The sequence below is a fragment of the Nylanderia fulva genome, unplaced genomic scaffold (genome assembly GCF_048542155.1).
Source record: "Nylanderia fulva isolate GAGA-0341 unplaced genomic scaffold, ASM4854215v1 Scaffold2, whole genome shotgun sequence".
In the NCBI taxonomy this organism is placed as follows: Eukaryota; Metazoa; Arthropoda; class Insecta; order Hymenoptera; family Formicidae; genus Nylanderia; species Nylanderia fulva.
Window position 1 is genome coordinate 3,558,050 of NW_028190263.1, and position 23,947 is coordinate 3,581,996.

General features: G+C 32.9%; 3 protein-coding genes across 3 annotated transcripts; 2 read left to right on the forward strand and 1 right to left on the reverse strand.

The window, feature by feature from the left end:
- Positions 1 to 1,029: 1,029 nt before the first annotated feature.
- On the reverse strand, positions 1,030 to 3,366 carry LOC114942867 (uncharacterized). The gene is made up of 4 exons (XM_085482246.1): positions 3,151 to 3,366; positions 2,587 to 2,935; positions 1,951 to 2,368; positions 1,030 to 1,438 (listed from the first exon to the last, which is right to left on the reverse strand). The coding sequence occupies exons 1-4, from the start codon at positions 3,364 to 3,366 to the stop codon at positions 1,030 to 1,032; spliced, it is 1,392 nt and encodes a 463-aa protein (XP_085338372.1).
- A 14,008-nt stretch (positions 3,367 to 17,374) lies between these two features.
- Task7 (TWIK-related acid-sensitive K[+] channel 7) lies at positions 17,375 to 20,963 on the forward strand. Its single transcript, XM_029318398.2, has 5 exons — positions 17,375 to 17,790; positions 17,927 to 18,082; positions 18,200 to 18,543; positions 18,608 to 18,726; positions 18,810 to 20,963. The coding sequence occupies exons 1-5, from the start codon at positions 17,664 to 17,666 to the stop codon at positions 19,075 to 19,077; spliced, it is 1,014 nt and encodes a 337-aa protein (XP_029174231.1). The 5' UTR covers positions 17,375 to 17,663; the 3' UTR covers positions 19,078 to 20,963.
- Positions 20,964 to 21,025: 62 nt separating this feature from the next.
- On the forward strand, positions 21,026 to 23,942 carry LOC114943014 (potassium/sodium hyperpolarization-activated cyclic nucleotide-gated channel 1). Its single transcript, XM_085481953.1, has 8 exons — positions 21,026 to 21,650; positions 21,771 to 21,992; positions 22,089 to 22,275; positions 22,344 to 22,478; positions 22,615 to 22,807; positions 22,881 to 23,072; positions 23,176 to 23,399; positions 23,471 to 23,942. Exons 1-8 carry the CDS (start codon positions 21,427 to 21,429, stop codon positions 23,759 to 23,761), a joined length of 1,668 nt encoding a protein of 555 aa, XP_085338079.1. The 5' UTR covers positions 21,026 to 21,426; the 3' UTR covers positions 23,762 to 23,942.
- Positions 23,943 to 23,947: the final 5 nt, after the last annotated feature.

The following is a 23,947-nucleotide window of genomic DNA, read 5'->3' on the forward strand; positions in this document are numbered from 1 at the left end:
TCGCTTCTCCCAATTGTTGAGCACATCTGCTTCAATTTTTAGAATTTTCTGGATAATCGGTCAGTCGTGGCGCGAAATTTTGTCTGCAAATGTCCGAGACATTGAAAATTTAAAGAGAAATATCAACCGACGGCCTTTTCCATCGGCACATTCCTCTTCTCTTGTCTTTTCCTTTTGTTCTTTGTTTAACAACGCAAAGTCTTGCGATTATCGACTAATCGATTATTATCGAATTCTTTAATAAATCAAGTGCAACCAAACACTAATGTATCATTTAATGTATTGTATTATTAAATACAGATTTTCTTTGGCTAATCAACCAAAGAAATTTTTTTTATGCATTTGCAAATTGAATTCGATATCGCAATCGATTTAATTACATTAAGACTCGAAATTGCACAGATTTGTAATGCATCACCGAAAGGAAAAAAGAGAGAAAAAGAGAGAAAGAGGGATTGAATGTTCGTGACAGTAACAATTTGCCTATTTGAATTAAATTGGCAACAATTCCGAATAACGATAGTATTGTATATATATGTAGCAATCAATAAATATCGTCTAATCCCTTGTCCTTAATAAGAGCAAAATTAAAATTGAAAACTCTTTCGAGTTGAGTATCTTTTTTTTTAATGTTAAAAAATATATCTAAATTTTTATTAATTTATTTATATTGCATTTTTAAAAGCAGAATAATATGAATTATTTTATTGTTAAAAGTAATATTGGATTAGATTTCTCACTAAACTTGGAATAGCATTCAAAGGGATTTTAACAAAATTACACATTTGCATAATAGCTTCTTTTCCTCTCTCTCTCTCTCTCTCTCTCTCTCACTCTCAATAAAAATTTGACCGAAAGAATTACATAAACGCATGCTTGCAAAATAAAAATGTAATTCCAAAATAGATTTCTAAAAAGGGGAGTACAGTAAATACATTCAACAAACGATGAATGAGACGGAGCGTACAAAGATGAGAGATCTTCCGGACGAAGAAAATCATTCTTCACTCGAGGTGGGCGCTCAATTTCTTAAGCATCCATTTCTCTGATCGCGCAGTTCGTGCTGTGTTCAATGCTCGCCTCATCAGACTTTTCGTCGTCGTCAGCGTCGTCGTCATCGTCCGCGGCGTTTTTGCACTCTGCATTTTCACGATTTTCGTCAATACTCATCCCGGCTTTCTGTGTCTCCACCTCCGAACCGTCTTCCTGACTCGACGTCGACTTCCGCCTCTCAGTAATTGTCACACAATTATCTTCATTGCCTTTATATTGATTGCGATCTCCCTCGTTCGCGTTCGTGCAACTTTGCTCGATTGGTTCGAATTGATTGTTTTCAGTGCGTTTCGAAGACGAAGCCATGCGACGTCGTTTGACCGGTTTTCTCACATCTTTGTCGTCGCCTCTTTTTCGCTGTTGTCTCCGAGTATCGTTAATTTTGCTAAAAACAGACATACGATTTAAATGAAAATTCTCTCTTGTACAAATATGCAAAGCATATTTTCTTGAAGAATGTATCGCATGATATATAAAATAGATAAGTATTTTGTTATTCACTAGAATACCATTTGAAAAAAGAGGGATTTAATATTGCTGTAACATAAATCTTTTTATTTTCTCGCTGCACATGAAAATTTAAATTTATTAAGGCGCTTATAATGCATTTATTAAGCGATATTTTTGATGATGCATTTATAACAGATAATTATTTGATCAAATAATACTGCAAAAAATTTTACAAGAAAATATGAAAACTATTTTACAATTTTTTTGTACCGAGTAATTAATTTTTATCGTTAACACAATGATACGTACGATAATTAATGTAATAAAATAATCTATCTCTGCGGACGAGATGAGAGTTATTTAATTATTTAGATTAAAACTTATAATGGGAAAATTACATGAGATTGATAAATGAATTATCTTTCTGTAATCAAGAAATGAACCGACCTCTTTCTTTTCATGACAGTTTTTGGCTTGTTTCTCTTGCGCAACGTCGATTCGTCGGACGATTTTTTCTGCTTGCTCGCTCTCGGGCTCAAACTCGTCCTAGCAGGACTCTGAGCGAAGTGTCTCCTTTTGGGGCGCGTGATCTGCTCTTGGTCCACGTCGTGACGTGGTTTATTCCGCGGAATGCCCCGACGCATCGCCTTGCGGTCGTCGAGCGTCGTCGGCCGGATCTCTCCTCGTCGCGCGACGCGTCGTCTTCGACGCGACTCGACGTCAGTCAGTCCCGTGCTCCAAGATCCCGTGTCCAGGGTCGGGCACACGTGGAGCACGTTGCCCTGTCGATCGGCCGGGATCAGGTAACCCGATCTCACGCCAAAGGACAACGCCTTGCGGATGTACTTTTTCGCCTGTCGCTTCCCTGCAACGTGGATGGCCATTCGTTGGGCACGACTACTTCCGTCGTCGATTCGAGAAACCCGACCTCGTGGTCAAGAATGCTTTTACGAACAGCGGTGTGTAATGACAGCTGCCCGGGATGCAATTGCATCCGTATGCAATTTGTGGAAATATTGTCGCGTCTTATTTTATATATTTTTTTTAATCGCTAAAAGGAAAACTGGACTTGAAAAGTAATACCTTCCTCGATGCCTGCCTTGATATAATTGTTTATAACCTGGACCAGGGACTTTTTCTTGAAGAGCGCTCTGGCGCTGTTGAGCGAGTTCGCTAACGCGATCGGCTTCACGGAGATATCAGATACGCTGCTGTTCGCGGAACTTGGCACCGAGTTATTTGGAGCGTTAATCGATTCCGTGAGACTTTCAATGGACATAGGTCTAGATCCCATCCCGTACTTGGGCACTTGGACGGATTCCGGACTATCAAGACGGTCGACCACCTCGTACGGAAGCCTTTGCCGTTCGTGATATTTTTGTATTCTTCGACGGGGTGTCCTGAAGCGTTCCGGAGACTGAAAGCGTTTCGCCTCTACGACGACAAATGTAGTAACGATGTTAGCTTACACGCACGTATCTTTGGGCCATTTCTAGCTGCGCTGATACAATTTCAACTCGTTTTATCAGTTACCGATCAGAGTTACATGCGGTGTACGCATCTGACAAGAGATACAAAATTCTCGGCTCTAATTAATTTTATTTCATGTCTGACAATGAGTCCAATTGCAGTTTATTCTACCGGTGCTTGCGACGCATTACCTTGATTGTATTTATCGATAGTGAGGAGCTCGTAGACCAGTTGAGGTATACTGACAGAATCGTACGGTTGTCGTCGATGCGGAGTGTTTGCGCGTTTACGTTGCGTTGATACGCGATGACGGATACCAGGACGCGTTCCTCGTTCTGTTATTACCCGCTTCTTCTTAGGTCGGTCTCTCGCATTTCTCTTGGACGACGCCATTATTTGATAAAGGTACACCTCCTCCGGACGAGTCGCGTCACAAAATCGCGCGAGTTGACTCTGATTTCAGATAAAAATTGAATGATGTCTTTTCGTTGTTCTTCTCTTGTCAGACGTAGCGATGATCACGATGGATTTCAAACAAACAAAATTGCGTTTTGATATTTTTATATAATTTTTTTAAATATAAAAAACAAATCTTTTCTATAAATATATTAGAGAAAAACAAATATTATGATTAAAATAATTAAAATGTTATATATAAAAATATATTTTCTCTAGATTATATAAGTGCAGTAACTATTGTATTTTACAAATAAAATATAAAAATATTAATTTAATTTTTCTCAATATGGTTACAAATAAAGAAGAGACATAATTAGCGTATATATATGTAGGTTTTTTCACACACACATTTAATCACACACAAGCAGGGTCGTTATCTTAAATTTCATCATAAAAATTCAGATTCATTTTTAAATCTTGTTTGCGTGAGACTTTATTATCTTCTAAAGAATTTGCGAGTTGCCCTCGTGAAAAAGATATGTTATTAAAGTTTGTGAGATTTTCGGCAGGATAAGGAGTTGACGAGAAGGGAATGAAAAGTTTCCGGTGGCGCCCATTCGTCGACGTCGTTGCGTCGATATATTGTGTCTCGATAGTTTCTTACGAACTTTTTTCGATTCTGCAGATATCATCGGTTATAGATAAAAGTACCACACGTCGTGTATAGCTTTTTGATTGTTCGATTATCGATCACTATGCAATAATATCGCGTGTTAATGTGCATCGTCTTGAAAATTTTAATTTTTCCTTTCACTCGCGATTTTGTCTCGAGAAATGCGGAATATCAAGATAAAAAAGTTTTTATGAAATCCGAGACCTAGATAAAGTATATATTCAGAGCTATATTTAGTTTTAATATTGGATTTGCATTACTTTAAATCGTTGTATATAAAATTGCATATTTATATGCTAACAATGACGTATTTGGGATTATGTTTCAGAAAAAGGAGGGAATTGGAATTTTTGAGCGAGCGATTATATTAAACAACATTTATATTTAACATTAAGCAAAAAAAATTTTGAAATTTATTTGTTTAATAAAACAGTGCTCTATATAACTACGAAAATGCTGGTATTTTAATCGATTAGATCTTAGATTTCAGGAAAAAGGCTGAAGCCTGGCAACCTTCTTTCCAAATACGTCATTAAATACGTCATTTCTCGTGTAGTTTAATCTATAATTTAATGTCATTTTATAATATGATAATGTAATTGCACAAATAATCGCAAAATGTACTTTATTAACAAACGTAAATCATTATATTGCATTACAGATAATAATAATCTGCGTGATGAATATTGGCTTATATAAGTCTCTTCAATCTTGAAGCTGAAAAAAACTTTAAGAATGAAAAATGTACGTGAAAGCCATAAAGTTACATTGTGTGAATTTTAAAGTGCATAGATCGGATAATAAGAGATTGCTTTTCATAGATTTTTTGAGTCTGCATCTTGATGGAGTAACGAGAATTAATCTAATACTTAATAATTCATCATCATCCGATTCTCAAGAATTAAACTTGTATTCGTCTTATAATACTTCTATGGTTGAAGCAAATCAAATGGTTTATTTCAGAAGGCAAATGAATTCAAGGAACTGTTGATATCGTATTATCCGCCTACGACGGATAAAAATCAAGAAGCTCGACAATGTCGTTAAATCTCTTTCAAGAATTCAAGCGTCTACCAAAAATAAGTATATTTGTTTAATTTTTTAATAAGTATATTCTAAATAACATTTATTCACTAGTTTCTGAAAAAATATTTGAATATTAAAAGAAATTAACCGCAGATATTATTAAGTGTCTTAATTTGTATTTCAGTCGCATCCTGTTTTTCGCGCAGATATGGTAAATTTTTCTTTACAATTAGTTTGAATAATTTGATTAAAGAATTTATTAATTTAATACAAGGTGTTTATTAAAAATTGATAATTAAATGTAAAGAATATACTAAAAATATGCATGTTAATAAACGCATGTTCTAAAGAATTTTATATTAAAACATGAAACAAATATTTGCATGCATATAGCTCTCTCTTTGATGTACTCTCGTAGTTGCAACTAACTTAATTCGCTCGGGGTTGTGCGAGCTTTCAGCTTCAAAATAACTACCATATTTGCAGCATCGATATATATTTATACATTCCGAATGTCTTTTTATATCTTCTGTATGGTATTTCAATTTTGCTATTTTTAAATAATACAATTTACAATTTAATACAATCACAGTTTTATTATTGAATGCTGAGCTCTTGTAGACATATTCTATTGATAGAATGATTAGTATCAAATGAGATATTTCCTCTGCAACTTTTTAGACATTCTTATAAATAAAACTTTCATAAAAAATAAAAAAATAAAAAATGTATAATATAATTGCACTTTTTATTTTTCTCTTGTTATTATATAATACAAAACTTTTTGTTAGATAAATTATAAATTATTTATCAAATATAGAAAAACCAATATTAATATATAGAATTATAATTTATAAAAAATTCTTTATTATCAACATTTCTCTTACCAGTAGCAATTGCGTTATATACAATAATTCTGCTTTGTACGTATAAAGTGCAACATTTTTTATACAGTTTCAAGGTTGTACGATTGCTCTGTCGGCGATCAATCCGTGAGCATCTATCAAGCTGCAGTGATTTATTGCACACTTGTGGCGCGAACATATCCAGAGATTCAAGGACGCAGGGCCAATACATAGATGTGGAATCAAGTTCAATTACTCGTCGAGAATCTTGATGGCTTCCGATCGGGCGTGATGCGACATGGAAGGACCTACTATTGCAAGACGGCGCATTATTGGGAAATAAAATGCGCCAAGAGAAAAGAAATAATCGCGCAAAGCTGCTTGCCTGTCTATTTGATTGGTTTTTAACTTGGAACGAGTGAGAAAAAGCGCCGCTTCAATAATATTTATACAATCGTCTCGATTGCGTCGCAAACACATCGTCAAATGTTTACAATTAAAAAAGAAAAAATCATCTAGATCAATGCAATGTGAATTGCATAGTGTAGTTCGCTGAAAACACGCACCGTTATCGTAATTCGAAACAATAAAATAGAATGAATCCCTCTAGGAGTCGCTTTCCATTTGACGTTTAACGAGCCGAGAAACGAGAGATGTCACGAATCTCGCGTCTGGCTAGGAATAATGGAAAGACGCAGAAAGATATTTTTTTCTTGTTACGTGTGCTGTACAAGCTCATTGACTGTCTGAAGTAATTCTGTGTTACGTTGAACGCAAAAGTTTTGGTTGATTTAAAATCGAAGACGATCAAGATAAGGTAGATGTAACGATTTGGATGGGCAGAGGAATGCTAGTTCGTTAACTGGTAACGGCAATTAAGATCCAAGCACTTAATCAACGAGACGAAATAATCCTCGTTGGCTTTAATACGATACACAATCGTGTGGAAAATTTGGTTATCGTCAAATTATTTGTAACGAGAAACAATCAGGCCTGACAAGAGTCAGGTGGTTAAATTATACAAGCTTATCACACACGGAGTCATTAAAATAGACACTTCTTCTACAAGAATATATAAGGATTGCTATTTCATTACGTATGTATATCTCGTAAATTAAACACGATGCGTAATGATTAGGTATGCTTAACAATGTGTAATTATGGCTACCAAGATGAATCATTATAAACTATGAAAAGAGCAAAAATTGTTTTATTATGCTTCGAGCCTGCGGCGTTGAAAATAAGTCAAAGTCGAGATTTTTCAAAAAGCATAAGTAATTATTAATTGTATGTCTATTTCGAAATGGTGTCTTGAGACGTCTGAAAGAGAGATGAAAAACTTATTTTTTCTATTTATCATATTGAGTTTTATTTTTACATTTTCTCGTTGCAATCCGACGTCATGCTCGTAATCTTCTATTTAAAAATGTCTTATAATTTATTCCTTTGATATACATAATTTTATATTAATGCTACAAATATAGTAACAATTTAATATTACTTTCAAAGAAAAATATAATGTCAACAAAAAGATTTAAATCAAGTTTATAACCAAAATAAAAATTGTAGATGAATTTTTTGTGCAATTAAGTGGAAATACCAATAATTGTAAAGAAAAATATAACCGCGGATTTATTTGATTACATTGACGATTAACACTGCGAATGGCGGTACGATAATAATGCAAATACGCATCACAGCATTTTTGTATCAATAAAACGTAGAATGTTAGGTCGAGCGTTACTTTCCGATACTTATACGCTTGACCTAATTGCGAGAAAAACAGAGTTCGCGATTCTAACTTGAAATGAGTTGAAATGCTCGCGTGGATTAACAAATGAAAAGGATGTCGAGCAAAGACAATTGTTTGTAATAAAAGCTTTTTAAAGATGCATAAGCTTCCCTTCAAAACATCATAAAATAATCGACAAGTGTTTTAATAATCCCAATCGCGGAAAATGCATTTATTTCTCATTTATTTAATAATCACATTTTAAAACCAATAAATTACATTAAAAGAAAACAAAATGTAAATTTAGAACTTATTGAACAAAAAAAAAGATATTTATGCGAGACATAAAAACATTTTTTCTCGTAATTTTAATTTTTGTTCTAAAATGTCAATGTTAACATTTTATATAATATGTAATTGTCAATTTTGCAATCGCATCCACGCAGCAGTTTTCTTATCGAATGTAGGATCAGTGACACACAGTATTAAGTTGGATTATCTATATGATATACATATTGTGAAATTGAAAATCGGGTCAGTCGTTTCTGCGTGATAACCGAATAAACAACCACGCGGACAAACGGAATTTTAATTTTATTCGTGATAAATTCGCGAAGAGTGGTGAATGAAACGAGTGGTTGATGAAACGATGCACAAGATCCAGTTATATTCTAATTTAATCGGGGAAACGTTGGGACGCGACGCATCGCGGCTATATTTACCCGCAACACGTTGGTTATTATTATTTACTCGTGACGTTGCTTTCGTAGACCGCTTTCTGTGTTTCCCGATTAAATTTTCATCGCGTAACGCGTAACGTGCGGCACGCTTGAGCGTGTTTAAATTATGAGAGCAAAAATAATTCACAGAAATGTGAAAGTGATGTTACCAACCTGTTGTCATTTCTGAGACTGAACGAGTCTGGATTGTCTGAAATCCTGCGTATCAATACCTAATCATTGTTGCGACAGACAACGCTGAAATAATAAAATTAAAAAATCGACTGGAAATGAATGATGCTTTATTAATCCATAATTGACTTCTTACATAATTCTAACTTTAAGAAATTATTGCGATATTCGAGGAATATTGCATCGCTTTTTGTTATTTAACGCTCTTAAACTTTTTTATTAGCTTCCAAAGATATTTAAATATAAAAATTTTTTTATTTTTACCTTTATTTCAATGTTTCAAATCTTTAATTCTTCTCTGATTATTGTAAGACAGATGTTTTACAATATATGATTAAATTTCTCAATTTTTATTAATCAATGGATGTAGATCTGTAGAGTTTATATGAAATTTCTAAATCGCATTTATACGATTTTCAACTTTGTTGATACTGACCTAAAATAATCGCAAAATCTTTTTTTACGCTTAGTTGAATGAAATCGAAAGATTGGCCAATGATGCAGAATCAATGGACTAGTCATGTTCATTGTTAGTTAGACATCTTATTAAAATAAAGACAACGTTTTGACCCTTGTTTTGGGTCCTTATCAGTTAACGTTTTGCCATCTTGTTGAAAGGTCGAGTTGACACATTTTATTTTACATGTTTGAATTCTAAAAAAGTTAAAATTAATTTTATGTCAGACTTGATAAGGACTCAAAATAATGGGTCGAAACGTTGTTTTTATTTTAATATGATGTCTAACTAACAATAAAGATATATTTATGCCAGTTGGGTCGTTAAGAATTTTTTTATCTTAGATATATTTATGTTCTAACTTGATGAAGCGCGTAAAATATGCATTTAGATTAATGTTATCAATTTTGTTTTCACTTATGTACAAATCAATCTATGTCGATATTATTATCATCAATGTTTTTATCATCTTTTTTGCGCGACTCGATTATTTGTCAATCACTTCATAGAAAGGTAGACAGAAATCGGAGCAAAGTGAGCGTCTGTAAAAGGACTATTTTTAGTTGATGGATATTTTTCAAGAAACATTAACATTAAAACAATTTTTGCTTTTAATTTTTCTCTCTCTGGCTTAGGAAACATTTTATAAATTATTCTCATTATGTATATTAGATTGCTGCAAATATAATATTATATATTGTAATATAATATAATTTTATGTTAGCAGAATATAAAATAATTTTACGAAGTAAAGCATATTTTTATATATTATACATATAATGTATCCTAAAATTATTTTAAAATTTAGGGATTTTCCTAATATTCAGATTTCGAACACACACTCTGAAATTCGAAAATTGCAATCTATTGGTTTATAATTTAGAAAGTAAGATTGTATGTATTTTACTTACTGTTAATTTAAAGATAAAATATTTTTATTTACGATTAAGCGACAGAGTAATTTTAGTACGCTTGCTCTGCTTATTCTCTTTACAAACATTTGCACCCGTCGCCGTTGATATATGACACTTTTCTTGCCATGAAGAGAACCCCATCTTCATCCCTAGTAGTCAACGGCTATTTTTGTCGTTGAAAAACACAATTTTTTCTCTCTTTCTTTCTCTCTCTCTTTCTCTCTCTTTATCGATCTATTACTGCATCCTGTAAGTTGCATTAAATCAAAAGGTCCACGTTAATTAACGTCTGTTAACGTAATCAATTACGTTAAACCTATACGTAATCCCATTAAATTTATTCCGTATTGAAAAACAATGCGCATCATAAATATCGACATAAAATGACGTAACAAAAAGGAGAGATACAAATATCGAAAGCGTTTAAAATAAATACTGACCAGTCGAAAAGCGTAATTTTTTATTTGACAGATACTGTTACATCTTTAACTGATCGCGCCTTGGTTGGCAATAGAGACGCTGGCAATTTTCTTAGAATATCTTATCCTTTACCTCGTTCAACAGCGATGCAATATAGGTCGTTGTTCAGCAAACAAGATCAGTAGCGGCGCAATCTATCTGCATGCAAATAATCGGATCCTGCTCTTTTGATATACCATTTCGTGTGTGTTGCATTCATCGGGACGGATCTCTGTGGAGCACGCCATGCCAGATAACTCCCCAAAGCCTCCTTAATCGGGATTTGCGGAGAAGTGTTATTAAACAGCCCCCGTCATGTGGGGACGGATAGAAATTTATGAAGGAGAAAACAAAGAGAAAGTTAAAAAGCGAATTCATAAATCATCGCGGAAAATAGATGGGATGAGTAACGACATCGTAGTCTAGTCATAGTATCGCGAATGTCATCATGTTGTATTCGCATTAATAAACATGCTATAAAGTGCTCAAGATCATTATCTTAAAAAAGAAAATTATATAACAAGAAATATTTAAATATTTTTCAGCGGTAGAATAATTGATATTGTATTTTACAATTAAAGAATAAGATGAACTTCTAAGATTAAATCAAAATTTTTCATGATTTGCCAATACAATGTGAAAGTCAGTTTTTATTTATATTTTTCACAATTATAACATTTTTTATATAAATAAACAAAACAAAAACTCTAATATAATAAATATAAAAATTTAAATAGAAAGTGAACTAAAATAAGAATCGAGCGCAAGAAGTAGGTACAATTAAATTATGTATATAGAAATCTTTTTTAATAAATATTTTGATTTTCTCTTTAAACCATTTTCAGCAAGTCGAAATGACAAAAAAATTATTTATCTTGACCTTCAGTTTCTCCATAATCATCAGCTTCTGCTTCTCGTAAGTCTCCTTTATATAAACGTTTATATAATCCGTGATTAGACTCTATGCAAGTTTTATATAATGAAACCTTAAGAAATGAAGTATATTGGAGAATCTTCTCCCGTTACCAATAAAGACAAATTTCTAAATGAGTGTTGTATAAGTTTAACATTCAAAAGTTTGCAATTAACAAATGATTGAAAAATTACATAAACTCTCTTCCTTTCATTAAATTTATACTAATCAATTAATACATTGAATTTATAAATTATTTTTATTATTAGAAAAAATGTTTATTCTACTTCGAACTAATTAATATTTTCGGTGAGAATATTTTTATCATCAAACAAAAAAAAATGTTTCGAGAAGTAAAATATTTTTAAAAATTTTTGTGTGTAAATGTGTGTAATAAAATACCTTTCTTTCTCGTTGACATGCTTTATACGTGAAGATGCTCATTTCTTTTCTTTCCAAGTTTTATGGTTATCCGACTTTGCGACAATTTTCGAGGAGGTGATATCTCACAATATATATATAATATTATTTCTGAAAGCAGACAGGGAGAAGCCAAATTGACAATAAATTATAGAAATAATGCCTGTAGATTTACAACAATTTGTTGTTACGACATTTTTGCGCGTATTTTTGGCTATTATATTTTGAGCGGGCGCAGAAAATGTTTATTGTGTACATGATTTCTGAGAAAACCACTTGTCAGTAAAAGTAAAAAGTTCAACATTTCTATTGTATTTCTTCTTATAGAGTTTGTAAAGCATTAAAATGTTAAGCACCGAAATGTACCGTTAAATGTGGAAAAGCGAAAAATGTAAACACTAAATGTGAAAAATTTTAGAAACGAAAAACTATTTAAAAAATGTAAATATGGGATACTAATATTATCAGTTGTGCAGTTTTTTATCTTATATAATATATACGATAACATATTTTTGCCAATTATCTCCAAACATTTTAAAATATTTTTAAAATGTTTGGAGATAATTGGCAGAAATAATTAATTAAATTTAAGATTTAAGTTAAAAGAAATTATATCTTGCGTAGCTTTACCAACATTTTTCCAATAGCAATAGAAAGTATATACATATAGTGCCTTATCAAAGATAAAAAAATATTTCTTTAGTATTCCTGAAGAACTTCTATTATTTTGAATTTAAACATCCTTGTGCTAAAGAATAACTTAATAATTTAGAAGATAAACAATATATTAAATTTGTAAATGAGTCTGCAGATTGCTGACCGAGTTATTAACAATAGATTTGCGTTCCCAAAGGAGGTTTAATACTTCGCCCGAATAAGCGGTCCGTGTATAACCAGCGCTACTATTGTCGCGATAAAAATGATTCGTACTACTAACAGGTAGCGCTATAGGAGCGCGGTTACTACTCGCTTATTCGGTCGCTGCGATTATCACTCGATTATAATCTGAATATTACAATATATTATAACATACTACAGCATATCTTTTTGCCAATTATCTAAAAACATTTTAAAATATGTTTAATTAATTAAATTCAAGATTTTGTTGAAAAATTTATATTGCATATAGTATATAGCTTTACCAGCATTTCCCCAATAGCAGCAGAAAGTATATAATGTCATATCATAAATAGAAAAAATTTCTTTAGTATTTCAGGAGAATATTTCCATTTTTACTTAGAATTTATATAAATCCTCATAATAAATAATAACTAAATTATTAAAAAGATAAAAAATAAATTAGTAAATCTGAAGATAAACCTGTCGGCTGAGTTATCAATAATAGATTTGCGTTAGCAAAAGAGATTTAATACTTTGCGCGAACGTGCATGACTGGCGCTACTACTGACGCGATAAAAACGAGTCGTACTACTGACAGGTCGCGCTATAGGAGCGCGATTACTACTCGCTTATTCGGTCGCTGCGATTATCACTCGGTTATAATCTGAATATTACAATATATTATAACATACTACAGCATATCTTTTTGCCAATTATTTAAAAACATTTTAAAATATGTTTAATTAATTAAATTTAAGATTTTGTTGAAAAAATTATATTGCATATAGTATATAGCTTTACCAGCATTTCCCCAATAGCAGCAGAAAGTATATGTCATATCATAAATAGAAAAAATTTCTTTAGTATTTTAGGAGAATATTTCCATTTTTACTTAGAATTTATATAAATCCTTCATATTAAATAATAATTAAATTATTTAAAACATAAAAAATAAATTAATAAATCTGAAGATAAACCTGTCGGCTGAGTTATCAATAATAGATTTGCGTTAGCAAAAGAGATTTAATACTTCGCGCGAACGTGCATGACTGGCGCTACTACTGTCGCGATAAAAACGAGTCGTACTACTGACAGGTCGCGCTATAGAAGCGCGGTTACTACTCGCTTATTCGGTCGCTGCGATTATCACTCGATTATAATCTGAATATTACAATATATTATAACATACTACAGCATATCTTTTTGCCAATTATTTAAAAACATTTTAAAATATGTTTAATTAATTATATTCAAGATTTTGTTGAAAAAATTATATTGCATATAGTATATAGCTTTACCAGCATTTCCCCAATAGCAGCAGAAAGTATATAATGTCATATCATAAATAGAAAAAATTTCTTTAGTATTTCAGGAGAATATTTCCATTTTTACTTAGAATTTATATAAATCCTCATAATAAATAATAACTAAATTATTAAAAAGATAAAAAATAAATTAGTAAATCTGAAAATAAAGTCGGCTGAGTTATCAACAATAGATTTGCGTTCGCAAAAGAGATTTAATACTTTGCGCGAACGTGCATGACTGGCGCTACTACTGTCGCGATAAAAACGAGTCGTACTACTGACAGGTCGCGCTATAGAAGCGCGATTACTACTCGCTTATTCGGTCGCTGCGATTATCACTCGGTTATAATCTGAATATTACAATATATTATAACATACTACAGCATATCTTTTTGCCAATTATCTAAAAACATTTTAAAATATGTTTAATTAATTAAATTCAAGATTTTGTTGAAAAAATTATATTGCATATAGTATATAGCTTTACCAGCATTTCCCCAATAGCAGCAGAAAGTATATGTCATATCATAAATAGAAAAAATTTCTTTAGTATTTTAGGAGAATATTTCCATTTTTACTTAGAATTTATATAAATCCTTCATATTAAATAATAATTAAACTATTTAAAACATAAAAAATAAATTAGTAAATCTGAAGATAAACCTGTCGGCTGAGTTATCAATAATAGATTTGCGTTAGCAAAAGAGATTTAATACTTCGCGCGAACGTGCATGACTGGCGCTACTACTGTCGCGATAAAAACGAGTCGTACTACTGACAGGTCGCGCTATAGGAGCGCGGTTACTACTCGCTTATTCGGTCGCTGCGATTATCACTTGGTTATAATCTGAATATTACAATATATTATAACATACTACAGCATATCTTTTTGCCAATTATCTAAAAACATTTTAAAATATGTTTAATTAATTAAATTCAAGATTTTGTTGAAAAAATTATATTGCATATAGTATATAGCTTTACTAGCATTTCCCCAATAGCAGCAGAAAGTATATAATGTCATATCATAAATAGAAAAAATTCCTTTAGTATTTCAGGAGAATATTTCCATTTTTACTTAGAATTTATATAAATCCTTCATATTAAATAATAATTAAATTATTTAAAACATAAACAATAAATTAATAAATCTGAAGATAAACCTGTCGGCTGAGTTATCAATAATAGATTTGCGTTAGCAAAAGAGATTTAATACTTCGCGCGAACGTGCATGACTGGCGCTACTACTGTCGCGATAAAAACGAGTCGTACTACTGACAGGTCGCGCTATAGGAGCGCGGTTACTACTCGCTTATTCGGTCGCTGCGATTATCACTCGATTATAATCTGAATATTACAATATATTATAACATACTACAGCATATCTTTTTGCCAATTATTTAAAAACATTTTAAAATATGTTTAATTAATTAAATTCAAGATTTTGTTGAAAAAATTATATTGCATATAGTATATAGCTTTACCAGCATTTCCCCAATAGCAGCAGAAAGTATATAATGTCATATCATAAATATAAAAAATTTCTTTAGTATTTCAGGAGAATATTTTCATTTTTACTTAGAATTTATATGAATCCCTCATATTAAACAATAACTAAATTATTTAAAAGATAAAAAATAAATTAGTAAATCTGAAAATAAAGTCGGCTGAGTTATCAACAATAGATTTGCGTTCGCAAAAGAGATTTAATACTTTGCGCGAACGTGCATGACTGGCGCTACTACTGTCGCGATAAAAACGAGTCGTACTACTGACAGGTCGCGCTATAGAAGCGCGATTACTACTCGCTTATTACGGTCGCTGCGATTATCACTCGGTTATAATCTGAATATTACAATATATTATAACATACTACAGCATATCTTTTTGCCAATTATCTAAAAACATTTTAAAATATGTTTAATTAATTAAATTCAAGATTTTGTTGAAAAAATTATATTGCATATAGTATATAGCTTTACCAGCATTTCCCCAATAGTAGCAGAAAGTATTATAATGTCATATCATAAATAGAAAAAATTTCTTTAGTATTTCAGAAGAATATTTTCATTTTTACTTAGAATTTATATAAATCCCTTATATTAAATAATAATTAAATTATTTAAAAAATAAAAAATAAATTAGTAAATCTGAAGATAAACCTGTTGGCTGAGTTATCAACAATAGATTTGCGTTCGCAAAAGAGATTTAATACTTCGCGCGAACGTGCATGACTGGCGCTACTACTGTCGCGATAAAAACGAGTCGTACTACTGACAGGTCGCGCTATAGGAGCGCGGTTACTACTCGCTTATTCGGTCGCTGCAATTATCACTTGGTTATAATCTGAATATTACAATATATTATAACATACTACAGCATATCTTTTTGCCAATTATCTAAAAACATTTTAAAATATGTTTAATTAATTAAATTCAAGATTTTGTTGAAAAAATTATATTGCATATAGTATATAGCTTTACTAGCATTTCCCCAATAGCAGCAGAAAGTATATAATGTCATATCATAAATAGAAAAAATTTCTTTAGTATTTCAGGAGAATATTTCCATTTTTACTTAGAATTTATATAAATCCTTCATATTAAATAATAATTAAATTATTTAAAACATAAAAAATAAATTAATAAATCTGAAGATAAACCTGTCGGCTGAGTTATCAATAATAGATTTGCGTTCGCAAAAGAGATTTAATACTTCGCGCGAACGTGCATGACTGGCGCTACTACTGTCGCGATAAAAACGAGTCGTACTACTGACAGGTCGCGCTATAGGAGCGCGGTTACTACTCGCTTATTCGGTCGCTGCGATTATCACTCGGTTATAATCTGAATATTACAATATATTATAACATACTACAGCATATCTTTTTGCCAATTATTTAAAAACATTTTAAAATATGTTTAATTAATTAAATTCAAGATTTTGTTGAAAAAATTATATTGCATATAGTATATAGCTTTACCAGCATTTCCCCAATAGCAGCAGAAAGTATATAATGTCATATCATAAATATAAAAAATTTCTTTAGTATTTCAGGAGAATATTTTCATTTTTACTTAGAATTTATATGAATCCCTCATATTAAACAATAACTAAATTATTTAAAAGATAAAAAATAAATTAGTAAATCTGAAGATATGTCGATCGAGTTATCAACAATAGATTCATGTTCGCAAAGGAGTTTAATACTTTACACGAACAGGCCGTCTGTGCACGATCGACGCAACCACTTTCGCGACAAAAACGTATCGTACTACTGACAAGTAATCGCGATATCGAAGCGCGATTACTACTCGATTGTTCGATCGCTACGATTATCATTCGACTATTTCATCGACGAAGTTACCATGTGGTGCTCGAGAGAGCATCTCTTTACCTACCTACCTACCTACCTACCCTACAAAGAAATCAACTAGGGCGCATCCCTTCGGTTTCTCCCTCTACTATCCGGTTCTCGCGATCAATACTCGGGCGTAAGAGCGTGCAGCGCTTGTTGTCTCGCGAGTATTATGCCAACTCTCGTGGCATTCTAATCTCTCAGACGTGCGCTTCCACTTGATATGCCTGATAAACCTTTTGCATGGACGTCCATTTGTCCGGTGCGAGATAAAAATTCATTCGCGTGCCGTGTGGACGGGATGCGCTCCCGTATAAATGTGGCGCGTCGCGGGAAATCTCGAGGAACTCGTTGAACCCGCGACCGTTGATTTTTTTATTCTGTAGCGCGCCGTACGTGTGCGCGCGATATTCTCGCGGGTGACAAAACGGCGAAGATGAAGAGACAGAATGTCAGAACACTGTCGCTGGTGGTGTGCACGTTTACGTATCTTCTGGTTGGCGCCGCGGTGTTTGATGCCCTTGAATCAGACACTGAGAAGAAACGCTGGGAATTTCTCTCAGGTAAGTCCCATACACCCCTATCTCTCTCTCTTTCTCTGTTTGCATCGACAGATATTTTTATTGACCGATCGATAATTGATATTTAATTATTTCCGCACGGCGGAAAATGTCTCCCCGTCTTCCCTACTTACTGCAGAGATACGTCGTAATATGATGCGAAAATATAACATTACGCTGGAGGATTACAAGATGGTCGAGATCGTGATAATAGAGAATAAACCGCACAAAGCTGGACCGCAGTGGAAGTTTGCGGGTGCTTTCTATTTTGCCACTTTAGTATTAGCCATGATTGGTGAGTAGTGTTTTGTATAATAAAATTTAAAAATGCCTAAAAACACATAAATTGAAGTTAAAATTATATTTCGAAAAATAAATTTAATTGATTGATATACGTATGATTTTCTGCAAGGTTATGGACATTCCACTCCGGTAACTAAACCCGGAAAGGCATTTTGTATGGTGTACGCAATGGTGGGAATCCCATTGGGCCTGGTGATGTTCCAGAGCATTGGTGAGCGATTGAACAAGTTTGCATCGGTCGTGATCAGGCGAGCGAAGACGTATCTTAGATGCCAAAAGACCGAAGCAACGGAGATGAATCTTATGCTGGCGACCGGCCTGCTTTCCAGTATAATTATCACGACGGGCGCCGCGGTGTTTTCGCGATACGAGGGCTGGAGTTACTTCGACAGTTTTTATTACTGTTTCGTGACGCTCACCACCATAGGCTTTGGCGACTACGTCGCTCTTCAGGTAAACGACGTCCTTCTTATTAATGGCGCGAAAGAAACGGAGATGATTAAATTATTCTTTGCAGAATGATCAAGCGCTTTCCAAAAATCCTGGATACGTGATCTTGAGTCTGGTCTTCATCCTCTTCGGCTTGGCTGTGGTCGCTGCCAGCATTAACTTGCTCGTGCTACGCTTCATGACGACGTAAATATGTTTCTTTTATAATTTGATACAACCTTCTCTGATAGAAAAACATTACGTTATTTCTGACAAACGTGTCGTTGCAGAGAGAGCGGTGAAGCGCGTCGCGACGACAGCGAGATGGTGTCCGCTTCGCACCACGTTTTAACGTTAGACGGCGAGGTCGTGGCGGTAAACGGTAAACTTCTGGCCAGCCATACGCCGATCATGCACGATACGGACGATTGCGTGAGCGTGTGCTCCTGTACCTGCCTCGGTCCGACGAATTCCGAGTTGTTAGACCCTTCCGGATATCAGGGCTATCGACCGCCTCCGATCTCCGCCGGTCTTCGCGTGAAACGCGCATCCGTCTGATGGAGGGAGTTTCGTCGTCGCAGTCTACGTCGCCGACTTTCGAGGGCCGACAGCCGGGAGTTACTCGGCATCGACGTGTAGCATGCTCGATCTCCTACGCGTCACTTCCCGAGAGAGGATCACTAGGCCCTGTGAATATATCCAAGAAACGATTCCTCGGTGAGATTCTTACCTTTTGTGGAGAGTAAAAAATTTTAAAAACATAAAAAAAAACTGACCACGTCTCCTTGATGTGTTTGATACTTGTGTAATAAAGACATTGACTGTTAATAATTGTTGCCCGACCCCTTGTCGGAGGTTTGCGAGAGATGCTTGGAGAATGTGTTCCTGTTGCACTTCTCCCCGATGTTGTACCCGATATCTATTCCCGAAGTTACGATGCATTTTGATAATTAATGTTGATCGATCGTACCGATTTCAGACACGTGTATGTTGTGTGTGTAATTTGCGAGTATAACATTCGCTTTATGTCAGATGAAAAATGACGAACGGCATAATTGTCCTTTTGATCGATAAATATCAGATCATTGATTGTTTGGGTGTTCCAGCGGTGACCCTTGCAATATCGTATCCTAGAAAAAGTGAAATATCCCAGTACCTCAAACATATGTGAGCTCAGACGCGAATTATCAAACAGATAATCGCGCATTTATAGATTGCAGTATTATCAATGTTGTATTAATATGAATGTGAAGTCGAAGTATAAATTGGCTTCCACAACTTAGAGATTTTCAAATTTAACAAAAACAATTGAAAATTATTATTCTTTTTACATAAAAATATTTATATTTATAATTACTATATAATATTTATTATTTATCTAAAAAAATGTTTTTTTTTATTGATTGGTGCGTTTTTGAATATTGTAAAATATTTTAATCCATGAATTGGATGAAATAATAATTTTAACTTTCTTTTTGTTCAAAATACTTTCTACTGTAGAATGTATTTGAGAATCTCTAGGCTAGCAGAATCGTGCAGTATTGCACGAATTATACATATGAATATAAACATGATAGAACAATATTCTGGCCTGAATAGCATAATGTTATATACATATTTCCATATTTATATCCGTAAACTGTAAATGTAAAGTAATGTTGCCTCAAGAAATTTGACGATCTTGATATTTTACGATTTGATGATCATATAATTGCAGATTGCAAACGTGTACACATCGTTATATCGCAAGTTGTATTTTTTTAAAACGTTTATAAAATAAAATAGAAAACGCCGAAGGAGAGAAAAGAGAAGAAAAAAGACGAAAGAAAAAGGAAGAATGTATAAGGAAAGACTGATAGCTCAAATTCTGCAACTTTCTAAATTAACTGCAACTATTACATTTCTTAAAGAAAATCCTTGTTCTCTTGTAATTTAGTTACGTCAATATTTAAAAAAGAGTATTATTTAATACATTTAATCTTTGCAATTAAATAACATACGAATAATATTAAAATAATTTAATTCTTCCAAATATTCATTGTTTATTAATTAAAATGTTTTAATTGTGAGATAGAATGCTTCTCTTTTATTGTATGCCTCGTTATATATCATCAATTAGAAAATACGTAAGCATGATCGTTGTGATCAATATACGCACAAGTTTTAATAATGTTCAATAATTAGTTTCACATGAAAACAAGTTCAAGATAAAATGTATTCAATATCATTAAAATTCGATCCTTTTCGAGAATTGGATCGCAATGTGCACAGTATTTAAAGATGTACATTAATTCATAGACTTAAAATAGGCAAGCCGCTCTAAGCAATGCGGTAGATGGTTATATTGTAAAATTATTATAAGATTTATCCTATATGCCTGTATATTTTCTAATGTGAATATATTTTTAATAAATACAAGTACTACGTGTCATAAATATGTAAAATACGTGTCGATTATCGATTATTAAAATAATTCATTTAGAATTAATCTAATAATGTCAACTGCATCTGAATTATACTAAATACTGTATACTTAATTTTATTTTGCTTTACATAATAAGGCAAGTGACATGTGTGACGCTTTAATTGTTGCCGCTTTTCCATGATGCCGATTGGCTGTCTCTATTCGCGCTTTGCGTATATTCATAGCATCGAGCAGCTGTTAAGAGGTTTAACAGTTTGACAGTTGTCAAAATAAAATTAAATAAAATTAAAATTATTCAAAAGTTAAATCTTACACACATATTACGCGTGCTTGTGTTGCTAATGTAAAAAAGTATTGAAGTTTTTGTAAAACAATAGAAATTCGCTTTGCTGCTTTAGAGTAATCGCATTTTAACCTATTATGTCATTTGTAAACTTTATTGATGGTGAAAAACTTATTATTTTAATTTGTATCATTAGATTATGAGCGTACACGCATGTCAGCTGTTTTTGCAAGAGAATAAATTTCCATTTGCGGCTATAAAACCATTGACTTTCAAAAACGTGTGGACAGTATGGTTTGGTATCAGCAAATATACTCCAAAATGTAATGTTTACATGGATAGTATGGCTGCGGTTACCACTGAAAGAATAAGACATGCCGCACATAAATATTGGTGGATAATACATCCATTCAGTTATGGCAGGTGCATTTAAATATAAAAAAATGGGTGAATGAGAATTTTGTATGCATGCTTGTGCATATATGTGCGTTATGTGTGTAAATATTACTTTATTTTGCAATGTGACAATACTAAGATTTACAGGTTTTTATGGGATACATTCATGATGGCAATATATATGATCGCTTTCTTTTCGATCCCTCTTATGATTTGTTTCGTCATAATGGACTACGAAGTAATTAGTTTAGACAGAGTAAACATTCCAATTTATACAATTTGTTGGTTGGATATAATATTCAATTGTTTTACGGGATACTATGATAAGAAAAATATGTCTGTCGAGTTGAAATTTACTAAAATATTTATGTAAGATATTCTAATTAATATTTTCATTTAGATTAATTCTCGATTAGTTGTTTCTTATTCATTTTCACGTATAATATTAAAATCAAATTTTCGTAGGTCTTATCTGAAAGGATTTTTCATACCGGATGTGTTATCGTCATTTCCGTATGATCATATAACACTACCATGGCGAAGACTTCCTGGAAATAATTCCCATTATATCGTTGCCTTACTTAATATGATACCTGTTATAAAATTAATACGCTGCTATACTCTTCATTCAAATATTCGTTATCTATTTACGGTAATGTTTTCTCATATTTTTAATATACACAACGACTATATATTATTAAATATTTTTTTGTATTTCAGCATTTTGAAATAGAAGATTATTATCTTGAAATGTGTATTACGCTATTGCTGGGATTATATTTAATTTTTTTGTTTTCTTGTTTGTGTTATTTGGCACCACTCTTAGTGATACATTTTCTCGATATTTCACCGACAGTAAGTATATAGAATATGTATATAGAATATTGAATTATGTGAGTTCCCACATTGAGCATTATTTTTAATTAATAGTTATTGTAATATAATTAATTAATTAGTAATTATAAAAATATTATCACACACACATGAAAAGGAATGCGAGGATTGTTGGATGATGAAATTAGAGGACAGCACTCTTAGATTAAGGTTTAAAAATGCTGCATTTATCGTGATGGAAAATATATTAGCAAGTGGTTACGGTAAATTCGTGAGCGAGAAAAATGTTCATATTATTTTTAATAGTATTCTTATGATTATCGGCAGATTCGTCGTATGCTATATGTTGGGTGAGACATTATACATGTAATAAATTGCCCGTGAGAAATTGTTTTCTTTAAAAATATCATTGTTGTCTTTCAGTTATGTTCCTTCGTATCAAGGCTGAAAGAAAAGCATCCGAAGCAAAATTTCAAGAGCTAATAGATCAAGTAAAAGCGTATACGAGACAAAAGCAATTATTGCCACATATGAAGAAACGTCTCTTAGCTTATTATCATTATCGTTTCAAGAGTACTTATTTTCGCGGTAAACAGATTTTATCAGAACTGACAGGTGAATAGGACGTATTCAGACTTGATTATGTATATGTATAACAAGATGTAAAATTTCGATCGAAATAATACATCTCGACATTATTAATCTAAATTTTCCGCAGAACCATTACGCGAAGAGATCGCGCTTCAGGCTTGCCGACGATTAATCGAGAACGTAGCGATCTTCAAGAATTTGCCGAAGAACGTTCTGCAGTCAATAGTGAAGAATTTAAAGTTCGAGTTGTATCTGCCGAATGAAGTAATCATCAAAGCTGGCACTCAGGGTGATTGCATGTTCTTCTTGTCGTCCGGAACCGTCGCGGTTCTGACGCCGACTGGAAAGGAAGTAAGTACAAAATTTCTGTCAATGTATTCACGTTTGTTACAAGAAATTCATTCTGTGTTGTCGCTCTTGAGATGTGTCACTTGAGTGACGGTGCCTATTTCGGCGAGATCGCGCTCTTAGTGGCGGATCAGCGTAGGGTCGCCAGCGTCATCGCGATCGAGGTCTGCGAAACGTATCGACTCGATCGTAAGGACTTCCGTCAATGCATAGACGTGAACAGCGAACTGTTCGCGGAGATCGAGCGCATCGCCACGGAACGCGTAGAAAAAACCGTCCGCGTCGAGGAACAACACAAGCGTTTCCTGATGCGTCCGAGTCGCGTGCCAAATTTACGCAGCAGGCCAACAAAAACCAGAGTTTAAGTGTATATCTCGATTACCGATTGTCTGCTTAATCTTCTTTTAATTGCCTCCTATTTTCCAAGAAATTTAAATAAGCATCAGTAATTCCTCATGTTGTATAATTGTTAATTTTGAACATTTCTTCGAAAAATATATCTTTATCAAGGAGTAATTATAAATAAAGTTGACCTCTTATAAAGTACATGG